The following is a 14875-nucleotide window of genomic DNA, read 5'->3' as shown; positions in this document are numbered from 1 at the left end:
TCCAGTCTCAAGGTGACCATCACATGGATCACTGCTGCTAGGTCATTGCATTTGAGGAAGGGAACCAACTGCCTAATCAGCTGAAGATGGTAAAAGGCCAAGTTGGCAGTGGCTGCTACCTGGGCCTCCACTGTTAAGGAGGCATCTAGGACCACTCCCAAGCTCCTAACCTCCGATGCTGGCACCAACGGAGCCCCATCGAAGGTTGGGAGTGGGATCCCTAACCCCAGGCCACTCTGACTCAAGCACAGGACCTCCATCTTTGTCAGATTCAATTTCAGCCAGCTCAGCCTAAGCCATCCAGCCATGGCTTGTAACACTTGTAATCTTCCGGGCTAGAGTCAGACTGGCCACCCAACAACAGATAGAGCTGGGTGTCATCCGCATATTGGTGACAACCCAGCCCATGCTTCCAGGCAATCTGGGAAAAGGGGCACATGTAGATGTTAAATAGCATCGGGGAAAGTACCTCCCCTTGGGGCACTCTGCAAACCAACAGGTGCCTTTGGGATGGCTGTTAAATAACAGTGGGGAAAGCACTGCTCCTTAGGGCACTCTGCAAACTAGCGGGTGGCTTCGGGACAGCTGTTCCCCTACAGCCACCCTTTGTCCCTGACCCTGGAGAAAGGAGGTAAGCCACTGCAAGGCCAACCCTTGGACCCTAGTGTTGGCGAGGCAGTGGATCAGTAGCTGATGGTCGACCGTGTCAATCTCTGCCAACAGGTCCAACAGCAACAGCACCGCCGATCTGCCTCTATCCAGATGTTTCCAGAGGTCATCCATGAGGGTGACCAGTGCTGTCTCCATCCCATGGCCTGGGTGAAAACCGGACTGGAAGGGATCCGACATGGAAGTGTCATCCATAAAGCTCTGTAGCTGTATCACCACTGCCCTCTCTATTATTTTGCCCAGGTAGGGCAAATTGGCCAATAGTTCGCCAATTCGGCCGGATCCAGAGATGGTGTTTTTTTAGGAGAGGGCGAACCACCGCTTCCTTGAGTGTGCATGTGTATCCATATTTGCCTATGGGAATGCATGGCTGTATTTGCCTTGGTGTGCTTGTTAAAAGCAGGGATGGGGTGGAAAGTAGGCTGAATGCTGGGATAGATCCCATAAGCTTTCTCACTCAATCTTGCCCAGCCCCCCTCCTTACTACAGCCCCTGTCTCACACTGCAGGCCTTGACACACAAGGATTTTGTCCATGAAGGTCCCATGATCCCCAACACAACCTTTTTGGGGTAGTCAAGGGAAATTCTTCCTCCTTTTTTCATCAGCAGGAAAACTGGCTGAATCTACTCCAGCAAGTAAGCTTCATATAGGGCTTTTCTACACAAGAGCCCTTGCTCTGTGTTTTGTTGGCTGTTGATCCACTAGCAGCAGAAGTGCATTTAGTCTTGAGCTTCTACATGTTTTCCCTCCCTCCAATTTTCCAGTTGCCACATCAGTTTATTTTCTTATAGATGTGCCCCAATTCAATCAGGTTTTCTGAGTGAGGGTGTTGCCATTACCAGTGGTGGCACACCATCACCTTCCCCCCCCCCTTTTGACGAATGTGCATCGTATCGAGATATTGCTAGAAGAAGGGCTAGACCCTGCTTTCCTCCCCACTGTCCATGCATGAGATTCACCATATTATCCCTGTGGGGAATATTTGGATATTTGGGACTGAAAACTGGTTTTAAACTTTTCCCTGTTGACAAATGGCAGGCAACAGTTTCCACTAGAACTGAAAGGTTTTTTCTAAGTATCCTGCCTTTCTCCCCAATGAGGGCCCAAAGCGGCTTACATTGTTCTCCTTTCCTCCATTTTATCCTCACAACAACCTTGTGAGGTAAGTTAGGCTGAGTGCATGTCACTCAGCAAGCTTCCCTGGCAGAGTGGGGATCTGAACCTGGGTCTCCCAGATCCTGGTCTGACACTCTAACTAGTACACCACACTGGCTCTCAGTGATAACAAATACTCAAAAAACAAACAAAACAAAAAACAAGGCACAGACATGCTTATACTGATATATCTCTATCAGGGAAGTAAAAACCTAAAAATAGAAATTGAAGTCTTGTCCATGCTAGGAAAAAATTCCACGGGGGGAAAGGCAGTGGTTGAGGCACATCAAGAGAGTCAGGCCCAAAGACTGAAGGCTGAGTCTTTGGAAAGCGCAATGAGCACTCCTGTGCCTTCTAATATATTGCTTGTTTTGGTTTCTGTCAAAGGAAATCTGAAAGTGTAAGGAAGCAAATGGCCACAGCAAATAAAATAAAATAAAACTGGGAAGGGAACCAGAGAAAGAAAAGGTACCAATTGCTGCAAGCATGTGGGAAGAGCAATGATGCTCCTGTGTCTTGTTATAGTGGGTAAAAATGGTCCCAAAAGAACCAGAAAAAAGTAAAAACTAATGTGAGGTGAAAACTAATCACTGAAGAGAATATGAGGAGGCCAGGAGATAAACCAAAGCAGTTCAGGCCAGAAATACCCATAATATCAACAGATAACAAACTTCCAAAACAGTTACCAGTGCTAGTGCATATAGATTTCTTGTGCTTAGTTTGGCTGTTATGAGATACGGGCTCACAAGCTGAGAACGTATTTTCTGGACCAGAATAATGCCAGATGACCTAGCTAGAGACGTCAACAGAGCATTAAATGAACCTAATGTGGCAGTCAAAAATTCTTAAAGCTACTCATAGATTCAGCTCTAAACTAGTCTTTTCTTAAGGGTACTTATATCCACAACTAGATTTTTGTTATAAGCAAGTTACTGCTTTGTAAGTACAGTACAAACACAAGGAAATTAAGGGAAGTCATTGATGTGATCAGAGTAGTTGACAACGCTGGTTAACATAAAGTGACAACAGAGTTCACGTATCATTTCCAAAGAAAAGGTCAAGTCTTCCAAATGTAGAAGCTTCTCATCCTAATGTGCAATCATGCTTGCAAGGAAAGCATAAAAAATGGGGAGCTGCATAAACTCCACCTGGTATACCTAAGGCAGCATTTTTTTCTCAGTAGTAATAATGATTTTCTTGCCGCCCATGAGACATACAGCTAATTCACACTTGCAGTTTCCCAGTCCACCAATCCACCTTCAGATGAAGTGTGAACCCAGATGCTCAGGAGTAATTGTCCCCTAATTCTTAGCAATTTGCACTTCATTAATGAAGTGAGAATTAACCCTTGCTACCACCTTGCTGAACTGCATGCAGATCTGGCTCTACTTCTGGTTCCTCTGGAACACTGAGGTGGAGCTAAGCTGGCCATTTTGTATGCAATTGTTGTATGTTCTTTCCAAAGAAGCACGGGACAGCCAGAAATGCTACAGAAAGGCTACTAGCAGTATTCCATTGCAGTGAGTGTATGTATGCACAAACAGGGCACATGGGGAAGGAATGCTTAGTGCTTAGGGACAAGAAAAATGCATCTTGACAAGGTGTTAAATGTGCTCATTTCTCTCAAAGGAACTGCAGGCAGGTAGTCCTCAGATAATATGCTTTTGACAAATGAACAGAAGTGTTAGGATCTGGCCATTCTGTTCCCACAGTATAATCCTCAAGACTGATATTATAGTGATAAGATTCAGCAGGCAGAACAGAAGGAAAGTAAGCACAGTACAAGGGGGCATGGAGAACATTCTATTTTAGAAGTAAATGTCCACCCACACTCAAGGATAACAAACCTGACTTCAGAAGCAAATATGACAGTGTGAACTGGACCATCTCTTACATACCATGTAATAGAATAGAAAGTACAAGCAGGGTCTTGCAAGGACTTGCAGGTGTCACTTTATTTTCCCATATCTCCTACACTATTTCCTCTCTCTCTCCTCCTGGCAGCCCCCATATCCTCTCCTCTTTCTCTGCTTCCTTCTTTTCTTCCCGCTCATTAACCAACCTTTCTTTGATTTGCCCCCTGGCTCTAGCTTCATTTATTATTTATTTATTACATTATACCCCATCTTTCTCCCCAATGGGGACCCAAAGCAGCTTACATCATTCTCTTGTCCTCCATTTACTCTCACAACAGCCCTACACAATAGATGAGAGAGAATGACTAGCTCAAAGTCACACAGCCAGCTTCCATGGCAGAGTAGGCATCTGAACCTGAACTTGGGTCTTTCAGATCCTAGTCTGACACTGTAACCACTATACCACATTGTTTCTCAGATTTTCCTTCTACCCTCCCAATGGCAGACTCTCCTGGGAAAGTTTCAAAAGTTGTATGGTAGCAAGTTGCTCAGATGAGTTGTAAGGTAGCCATTGCCAGGCCCAGCCAAATCACACAAGTTGTGTGAAGGCTGCTTCTGGACCCTGACAAGTTGTGTAGCATCAAGTCCTCTAGTAGCCACTGGGCCTGACCTCAATGAGGTCCCTCCAGGGCAGGGTGGAAGGCAGCCGGAATGGATTGGGTAGTCAAAATTTTTTTTTCAGGAATGGATTGGGTAGTCAAAATAGCCACGAGAATGACCTTCCTCCCACCTTGTATTCACAGAAACTAAGGTTCAAAGCAGGCCCGTAGCTAATGCAGGGCCCATGGGGCCCTCCCCCCTAGCATTTCTTCCGGGGGCCCTCCCTCCCGGGTTGGCCCCAAATTGAATTACTTTAATTAGCTTTTATTTAATTAGCTGCAGCCCCCGGCCCCTCCCCCCAAATCCCTAGCTACAGGGCTGGTTCAAAGGCTGTATATAGTGCTGTGGTTGCTTAGCAACTATCACGATGGCTGCTGAGAGAACCTTTCTTAAAGGTACAGACATTGTTTCTATTATTTTGGGGGGGTTAACCCCCACAATTTTCTTTTGGAGTTCAGATTTTTCTGCAGACCTGGCACTTTTCTCAGGTTTGCAGAAATGTCTGTCTTGTTCGTTCATGGCTCCAGTCTCTGGATTTAAGTATCTACAAATGGGGCCATGTTGAGAATTAGATATATTGATTTTGTGGATTCAGCATGGAAAATTGCTGCATATCATAATTTACTATCATTATTTAATGACAGGTCACCATTCAGTTGGCTGTGCGTTGACACCTGCCAATTATTATAAGGGTAGGAGCCTTTAAAATTAACTTACATCTGTGCAATCAGCTATTTTTAAAGCTTTGCATGTATGCCTTCTTTGCAGTTCAAAATTTGTCTCTTTAAGTAGGAGGCAAGAAGAGAAGACTGGTTTTCATTAGTTGGGCAGGAGATTAAGAGAAATATTGTTATCTTTTCTATTAGGGGAATGATTGCTTTTGGCATTAATGGGAATGATTTGGGGATCTGAATAGGAAATAACTGATGTGCCTTCTATGAAACAGGTGCTATGCTGAAGCCACAAACATGGGATCAAAGCAGTGGCCACACCCCTACTTTCTATTAAATTTGTAACCTTCAGAAAGTAATTTGGTTCCATCCAGTCCAACACTCAGCTTCCAGCAATGGCCAGTTTCGCATGCCTCTGTGCCGCTTACAAGCAGGATATAAAACTATTATGCCCAAAGGAAGTACAGCTCATACTGTAGAAAAAAGGCACGAGTCTGGTAGGACCTTAAAGACTAACAAAATATGTGGCAGGGTATGAGCTTTCGTGAGTCACTGCTCACTTCTTCAGCTCATTCTGTGACAATGGAAAAGCCTTGCAGGATAACTAAGAGTTTTCTCTTGCTCCTCCCGAGCATCTCATAATTAAACAGGCAGAGAGAGAAGGTGTGTGTGTTATGTGTAGCTGTAAGAGTGCATGACAGAGAGGAGGCTTGTCATTTCTCAGGATCTGATGTCTCTCATTTTTAAAAAGGATGGGTTTTTTTAGAAAGCTTTCTAGTTGCTTAGTTCATTGATCATATAATACCTAAAATGTGTGTCTTCATCTGTAGTATTTGACTTGGCTCACTTTCTTAAGGTATCTGCAGAGGTCATTTTGGGGGGAACGCGGGGAACACAGTTCCCCTGGGTGAGGTGCAGGGGGGCGGGGCACATGACGAAGCCCCGCCCCCTGCTTCCGGCCGCCCCGCTTCCAGCCCTCATTCAGCCAGGAAGAGGCAGGAGAAGAGGGAGGGTAAGTTGCTTCCTCCCCGCCTCTCCCCACCCCTGCCTGCCTCGGGCCAGGGAGGGCCTTGGCGGGGCTTCCTCGCACTCCCACTGGCCTTGCAGGTCCACCACCGGGCCCCTGATGTCAGGGTGTGTGGCATATGCTAATGAGTTATGCTAATGAGTTCCCCTAGCTCTTTTTCTACGAAATGACCCCTGGGTATCTGCTTGATATAATGATTACGTCCTGATTTCAAGTTGTGGCACAGTTGCAATTTAGATTGTGGTAGATTGATCTGTGGTGCCAGATATAATCTGAATGGTATTGCTTGGTGAACAGAACATTTTCTCTAGGCTCTGCCTCCTGACCTACAAGATGTTCTACCTCTCCACCTTTGACTAAGGATGCCAACTGGCCTGGAGAAAAAATATCCTGTCCCTTCAGTACAGGTAGAAAAGAGTAAGAGTCCAGTAGCATCTTAAATACTAACACAATTTGTGGCAGAGTACGGGCTTTCGTAAATCACTGTTCACTTCTTCAGATACTTCAGCAGTGACTCATGAAAGCTCATACCCTGCCACATTTTTTTTTACTCTTTAAGGTGCTACTGGACTCTTGCATTTTTCTACTGCAACAGACAAACATCCCAACTTGATATTTAATAGAGGCTTAGTGTGTAGAAATGGGCATTTGAAGCTTTTCATGGCATGGAGATAAATAACACCCCCTGGTAAATAATACCCTATTAGTCTCTATTAAAGCAACAGGACATTTTTCTCCAGGCCTGTTGGCAACCCTACCCTTGACCTACCAGGCTATACATCTAGATTTGCTAGGCTTTGCTTCTTTACCATTAACCTTCAATTTCAAAAGCATTTGGCTTATGTGGATGGGCTGCCATTAACCCCTCCCTCCAATATAAAGTCCTTTGGATTAATGAAACTAGATTCATGTCTCTTTGACCTTGGCCTTAAAATTTGTGATCTCATTATTGAATATTTCATAATCACCTTTAAAGTTCCAGGATCTTTGTAGGTGGGTGATATTTTTTTAGTATGGTATTTTTGCCTATATTATTATCTTTTTCCACTTTGCTGCTTGGTATCATATTGCATGTATTTTGAACTGTAGGTATACTGAGAAATTTTTATATACATTCCCAGTTTACACAGTTCCTATTAACATCATAACTTTTTCTTATGCTTCAACTATTTTTATGCTTCTCTGTTACAATAACTCATAAATTAATCAGAACCAGGGAGAAGAGGAGTACATACAGCAAACTAGTGGAAATAAACAGAATTTCAGTATCTGTCTTAAAGGAAGCGGAAATAAACAATTGTCTTGGAGTTACAATAAGTAAAAAGATACCACTGACCACACTTCAAACAAATGGTTTATCACTACTTATTACTAGTATTTGCATACCTGCAGAGACACGTGGGCAATCTGGTAACATGGATTCCACTGATGTATCCAGTGGTTCTGAACTCGATACCCAGTTACAACAGCTCTGTAAATTTAAGGAAGACAACTTTTAATCAACAGCAAGATTGCAGCTCACATGAAGGGCAAAAGCACCCATGAGCAGTGATTTATTCATGCACAGCATTGCCAGTCCCCCAGCAGGGGATCTTCTATGGCCCCTCTTGTTTCCTGCTGCAGCTCCAAGTGGCAACAGGAGAAAAAAAATTAAAATGGCCAGAGACCAATGGCAGGACATCACTTCCAAAACCTCATAAGTGATGTCATGCCTCTCTAGGAATTTCTGGAAAGTCAAGGAAAAACCACAGAGTTTTTGGCTATTCCTAGAGATGTGGCATCACTTCCAGGAAAACCCCAGAATTGGTCAGTCATCTCTAAGAACTGCTGAAAACTCTATGATTTTATCATAATTTCCAGCAATTCCTAGAGAGCTGTGACATCATTTCTGGGGTTTTCCTGGAAGTGACCTCTCACCACTGGCCCACCAGCTATTTAAAAAATTTCTGGCAATTTATAGACAGGTGTGATGTCACTACTAGGTTTCCCCCATGTCCCTGCTTCTCTGGTCTCCCACTATGCCCTGTACCCCAACACAAAAGATTTGGTAAGAGATGTATGTGTAGCGCAGATGAAAAGAGGGTTGTACTTACCTGTAACGTGTTCATTGAATGGTCTTCTGTGCAGGCACACATGGGATTGCACTTGTGCAGGCCTGCCACTGAGATCTTTTTCAAAGCTCTCTAGAAGAGTAGGAGCCTCTTCCCCTCATGGGTTGGCTCCTTCCCACCCACCATGATGTGATGGTGTTGGGTGAGCATTCCTTCCCTCAGTCCTTTCATTGCTGCTATGGAAGGACCCCGTGAGCACAAGGATTCCACAGCAAGGAAAGAAGGGAGGGATGTGTGCCTGCACAGTGTCAGCTTCTTCAGGAACTCTCAGACGCAATAATTCCTTTAACAGGTTTTTTAGGAAATCAGGAAAGTTGCTGTCAAGTCAAACTCTTTCCGACCGCAAAAAGAAGAAACTGTGAGGTAACTGCGCTAGAAAATATTTCAATAACAATCATCATAACTTAGTTGTAAGTTGGCAACCCTGTTGCGAAATTTCTGTGCGTTGGCAACCTTGTATTGTAATTGTAATTCCTGCAAACTGACAATCTGGTATTGTAATTCTTGTAAATTGACATCCTTGGTGGTTGGCAAACATGCATTGTAATTTTTGCAAGCAATCTTATACTGTATTCTTATGAGTTGGCAGGGGTCATTGGGGGGGACGCGGGGGGACGCCATCCCCCCGGGTGAGGTGCGGGAGGGCGGGGCCTGGAGCTCCCTGCTGGTGCCCGCTGGAGGTCGCCGCCGGCTGTGGGGAGGACACACTTCCGGTGATGTCAGGGGGTGTGGCATATGCTAATGAGTTATGCTAATGAGTCCCCCTAGCTCTTTTTCTACGAAATGACCCCTGTGAGTTGGCAACCTTCCATTATAATGAATTAGGGTAAGTCTTTGCAGCATTAGTACTGGTATTGGGTATGAGTTAGCATAAAGGTTTTGTGAGACCATGTACCTAGTAAGGCAGTATACAAGCACTTTGCCCTAGGAACATTCTTTCAGAGAATTTCTTGCAACTAAGTTATGGTGAGTATATGCCTTCAAAAGTTGTAGAGTTGTATAAATTAATTGTGGCTAAATTATGATATTTATGATGATGTGTTACACTTTATTGTTACATTTTATAGAGACATCGGTGAATATTAATGAAATTTTTGATACCTACTTGTTGAAATGACAGACCAAGAGTCGCTGTATGTAAGGTTTGAAAAAACCTTTTGAATTCTTGGATGTACATGTACCATAGGTTCTTCACATAATAATATTATTGCATATGATTTATTAAGGCTTTCATCTACTTTCGGAAGAAGAATAGTATCGAAACGATAGAACATTCCGGAGACCATCGTCACACCAACACCATTTTCAACTGCCTTGTGCATTTATATGATTTTTTGTACACATTTTTGTATAAATGTTGTGATTGTTATTGAAATATTTTCTAGCGCAGTTACCTCACAGTTTCTTCTTTTTGCGGTCTGTTCTGTGACTGTGACCATCATTTTTAAGTCAAACTCTTTGACAGAACTAAGGAACGTTACAAAGTGGGAATCTACGAGACCTCTGGTCCAGCTCTCATTCATATCTCATGATTACATAATGCATAGACAGGTTAATACAGTGCAATTAAGACGGTGTGAATATTATCATTTGAGCCTCTCCCCAAGGCCATGAAAATGAGAAACGGCCAAAGTTCTCTCTGGCCTTTGCAGAGGATGCTTCCTTTCACAGAGTTACAAGCCAAGCGCAGCTAATCTAAGGTTCACACAGACATGATTCAACCACCCCTCTCTCAGGAATGTCAGAGGAGGATCCAGTGCCAGCAGGTGCTAAACAGGACCTTAGGAACTACAAGCGGGGAGGGAGAACAGCTGGCGAAGCAATAACAGAGCACAGGTATGTACATCAGAGAACCATAGTTACAAGCATGATGGCCCATAGACCTGGACAAGGGTCTGATTCTGACATACAGAAGACCACTTGATGAACAACAGGAACAGGTAAGTGCAACCCTGTTTTCATCTCTGTGGCTTCTGTGTAGTCCCACATGGGAGAACAGCAAGCTCACTTACTGAACGGAAGTGGGCATGGGATCCTCAGTAAAACAAGGACTTAAGAAGCACTTTCTCTATAGCTGCCTCTCATTGAGTTGACATTGACTACGTAGTGCTTGATTAAAGTTGATAGGGAAGACCAGGTGGCTACCTTGCAGATGCTGTCCAAGGGGACATTGCTGAGGAACGCTGCAGAAGCCGATTGAGACCTGGCTGAGTGGGCTTTGAGGTGGAACTGGCAGTAGACCTTGGAGGCAAAGTAGGCTAACTCTATGGCACTCATCACCCAGTGTGATATGGTTTTGGACGAGGCTGCCCGGCCTTTGAGGGGGACAGCAAAATAGATTAGCAGATTGTCCTCCTTCCGCAGGGCTGCAGGGTGATCTAAATAAAAGAGCAGTGATCTACGAACATCCAAAGTGTGCAGAGTCTGTTCTCTGTCTGACATGGGAGAGGAAAAAAACACTAGCAGCACTATGTCCTGGAAAATGTGGAAGGTGGACAATATCTTTGGGACGAAATACAGACTTGGGTGGACTACAACCTTTTCAGCATGAAAATTGGTGAAGGGCAGAGAAAAGCATAGGGCCTTGAGTACTCCCACCCTGCAGGCAGAAGCAATTGCCAGGTGAAAGGCTACCTTATAGGGAGGAAAGGCAGGTCACACATAGCAAGAGGCTCAAAGGGCTTGAACATTAAGGCAGAAAGCATGAGCAAAAGACTCCACTGGGGTTTGGTGTTGGGGGCTGTAGGTTAAACAGGCCCTTAAGGAATTACTTAGAAATTGGGGCTGAAAAAATGGAGCCTGTAACGAGGTTGTGGAAGGCCAAAATGGCCAACAAATGAACTTTGATTGAAGTAACCACCAAACACTATCTTTCAGGTGTAATAGGTATGCAAAAATATAGTTAAATAGGCAGGATTCAGGGGAAAAACTGTGGGTAGCTCAGAGAGAGAGAGAACCTAGATCATTTGGTGGCATAAGATTTCCTCATTGAAGGGCATCTGGAAGACAACAGTACCTGTGCCACCCTGTCAGACCATTCTTTTGGACACAGATCAGCCAGGCCAATAGGTGTAGTGACTGGACATCATAGTGAAGGAGGGGTCCTATATGCAGCAGGTCTCCCACTATGCGCTGGAGTACATGACAGGGACCACAGTGTCAGAAACCACACGCTTTTGGGCTAGAAAGGTGCAGTTAGAATGCAGTGGAACTTGTCCACCTGAAGTTTGGAGAGAATCTTCCCTAGCAAGGGAGTTGGAGGGAAAACAAACAGGGTTCCATGCCATGTCAACTGAAAAGCATCCTCCCAGGGGTGGGTATCTGCCCCAGCCAGCGAACAAAACTGGGGGCACTTGGTGTTCGAAGAAGAGGCAAACAGGCCCACCTGTGGTTGGCTTCAACAGTGAAACACAGGAAGTAGGTAATTGTCCTTGAGAGACCATTCGTGTGTGGGCGTGGTATGGCTACTGTCCTATTCGCCAGCCCAGCAGTGTGAATAGCCTCCAAGGATATGGCATGCTGAATAGTCCAGTGCCAAAGGAGAGAAGATTCTGAACAGAAGGAGAGGGAGCCAGTACCTCCCTTGTTTACGTAGAACTTTGCTGTAGTGTTGTCTGTGGCTATTAGTACCTGTTTGCCAGGGACTATGGCTGTAAAAGAAATCAAAGCATATCTAACTGCCCTGTGCTCCAACAGGTTAATACGCATCTCCCACTTAGAGGGGGACCAGTTGCCATTAGCCCTGTAGGAGCCATAGTGTGGTCCCCAGCCTGAAAGACTTGAATGTCAGTAAAGATTTGAATGTCATGTGAGGGAATCCCAATAGGGGAGGCACTTAGCAGGTTCTTCCAAGAGGACCACCACCCTAAGGAATGAATGACGCTCTGGGAATAGACAATTTCAGTCAGTGGGGATCCTACTGTGTGTTGAGGGAGGGAGGGTGGCCCCTCACCACAGCACATGACCATTAGGGAGGAAAATGGTCCCAACATCTCTAATTGGGAGGGGCCCCTCCTGCTCTGTTACTAGGCTAGCTAGAAATCTTCTGGTGTCTTGCCTGTGTATGTGTGCAGTCCCATGTGGGGCTGCACAGAATAATAATGATGAGAATGCGGTGAAAAGCCAATCATCCAGTAGGGATACACATTGCAGCCTTTCTATATACAATGCCACGTGATAATTATTTAATTAATTGGGTGAATACTGCAGACATGTACTTGGTTAACCCCCCGGGGGCAGTGGCCAGATCAAAATGGAGGGCAGCATACTGGTGGCAGTTCTGGTCACAATAGAAATGAAGGAATTTTCTGGACCTGAGGTGTATGGCAATGTGGAAGTAAGCATCTTTAAGGTAGATAATAGCAAACCACTAGGGTGGGGAGCTGTGGTGGCTCAAGTGGTTAAGACGCTGAACTGCAGGCTGTGGAAGGTTGGTAGTTCAGCAGTTCGAGACCCGAATGTCCCGCATGACAGAGTGAGCTCCTGTCTCTAGTTCCAGCTCCTGCCAACCTAGCAGTTCGAAAGCAAGAAACTGCAAGTAGATAAATAGGGACCACTTCGGTGGGAAGGTAACAGCGTTCCATGCGCCTTGGTGTTTAGTCATGCTGGCCACATGACCACGGAAACGTCTTCGGACAGCGCTGGCTCTTTGGCTTTGAAATGGAGATGAGCACCGCAACCCTAGAGTCGGATTCGACTGGCTTTTGAGCAAGGGAACCTTTACCTTTACCTTTTTTAGTGAGGGTGGAGTAGGCTGAGAACCTCCAACAGTGTGGTCATGTGAAACTTGGGGACCACAAGGAGCTTGTTGAGAGCTCTTAGAACTAAGATAGGGCACTTGCCACCATCCTTCTTGTCAACTAGGAAATAATGAGATGGATTTGGCTATGTTCAGTAAGCCCTGGAACACTGGGAAAGCAATCAAGCCCGCATTGGGTGAGTAGAGAACCTTCAGGATAGAATCAGAAGTAGTCAGTTCTGAGAGCATATCGTGTCAAGGTTCAGGGACTTAACCATTTGAATCAGCTGTTCAGAATACAGCAGAGATCCTCCGTTGGAGAAACAGGGGATAGGTCCTTGATGCATTTGTCGGGCAACGATTCTAAAGGGGCATCGAAACTCCTTAAGGATGGGGGTTTCTCTTTGTCCAATTCCAAAAAGCTTGGATCCATGGCAAATGGTGCCGATGGTGGGGCATGGTGGGGCCAAGAGCTCAGTTTCACAGGGGGCAATAATTGCTGCTCCCACTGCATAGGCCAGTACGTGGAGCATACTGGAAGCGTTGTGGAGCAGGTGGTCCCCAATGTTGTAGAGCCAAGGAGTCACCAGAGAACTTGTGATGCTGCTTAGCTGGGCGAGTTTCAGCCACAGAAGGGAACCTCAACAACCTTGTCATTGGAGGAAGGAGATGGTCTCGGGGAGGGGAATCCGGGGTTGCTGTGTGGGGGATGGATCCACTCCGCATGGATAGAGGAAGACTGAGAAGTCTTATGCTTGGACTTCAACTTTTTCTTCTGTAGCAGTTGTTCCGAGGAACTATGTGATGCTGAGGATTTTTTTTGAGCCAATAGTGGGCTTGGTTCCAATATGGATCCTGATGGCACTGACCCTGAAGGGGCAGAGTATGGGCCTCATGCTCCAGTTCTGACTCCTTAGAAGGGATCTGATCTTTGCCTGGAGCCACCAGAGCCTTTCCCCAAAGGACAGACCTCAGCTCAAAGCCCCATCCAGACGAGCTTTTGCGGTGAACTGCTTGCAAATCGGGCAAGCAGAGACATTGTGGATTTCACCCAGGCATTGAAGACAAGAATCATAGTCATCTGACTGAGCCATTTTTAGCTGCATTCAGCAAATTTCTTGAATACAGCCATAATTTGGGGAAAATAAAGGCCTCCTTTTTTTTAAGGACTGCAATGATAGTGATAGTGATCAAAGAGTAAAAAAAGTAGAAAGAGGAGAAATCAAAAGAAAAAACCTGAGTAGCAGAAGAGAACAAAACGTCCAATCTCCATGCAGCAAAGAAAGGATTGAGGGAAGGAGCACTTGCCCTATCCTGTCACCTGATGGCTGGGCGGGAAGGAGTCAGCCCATGAGGTGAGGGGGAGAATGCTCTGAATCTTCTAGAGGGCTTTGAAAAAAATCTCCATGGCTGGCCTGCGCAAGCACAAGCCCACTGGACAGAAGTCTTGGGTGTGTGCCCGGTGCAAGGATCTCCTGGTTCTCAGGGAACGAGTTTGCTCCCTTGTGGCCAAGGTGGCAGACCTGGAGAAGCAGAGACAGTCAGGCACATGAAGAAGACTCTCAGGGACTTGTTAGATATGTCCCACTCTGAATATGGCAGCCCCACCGATGTCAGGGAGCATGAGGGTCGAGGGGAAACAGGGCACTGTGCTGCGGATAAGGGGAATGTGCCCTCAGATGGGATCTCTTTTTCAGCTGGTGAATGGGTATCCTTTCACACCAAGGAACCATCCCTTGGAAGGGAGGGAGGGGGGCTCTTGGTAGTTGGTGATTCGATCCTTAGGCAGGTAGACAGCTGGGTGGCGAACCTGTGTACTGACCGTATGGTGACTTGCCTGCCTGGTGCGAAGGTAGCGGACATTACGCGTGTTCTAGATAGGCTGGTAGATAGTGCTGGGAAGGAGCCAGTGGTCATGGTACATGTTGTCACCAACGACGTGGGGAAATGCAGTCGTGAGGGAAAATTTAGGCTGCTAGGCAGGAAA

The 14875-nt window shown here is 45.7% G+C and overlaps 1 protein-coding gene across 1 annotated transcript in view; it reads right to left on the bottom strand.

The window, feature by feature from the left end:
* The window catches only part of FAM172A (family with sequence similarity 172 member A), a 383440-nt gene that overhangs the window by 103747 nt on the left and 264818 nt on the right, over positions 1-14875 (bottom strand). Inside the window, exon 10 of the mRNA XM_015427717.1 lies at positions 7426-7510. Within this exon, the coding sequence (XP_015283203.1) occupies positions 7426-7510 (85 nt within the window). The remainder of the gene's footprint in view (positions 1-7425; positions 7511-14875) is intronic.

The sequence above is a fragment of the Gekko japonicus genome, unplaced genomic scaffold, assembly GCF_001447785.1.
Source record: "Gekko japonicus isolate JY-2015 unplaced genomic scaffold, Gekko_japonicus_V1.1 scaffold363, whole genome shotgun sequence".
NCBI classification, from domain to species: domain Eukaryota; kingdom Metazoa; phylum Chordata; class Lepidosauria; order Squamata; family Gekkonidae; genus Gekko; species Gekko japonicus.
Note: the sequence above shows the minus strand (reverse complement) of the source record. Positions and strands in the feature narration are given on the sequence as shown.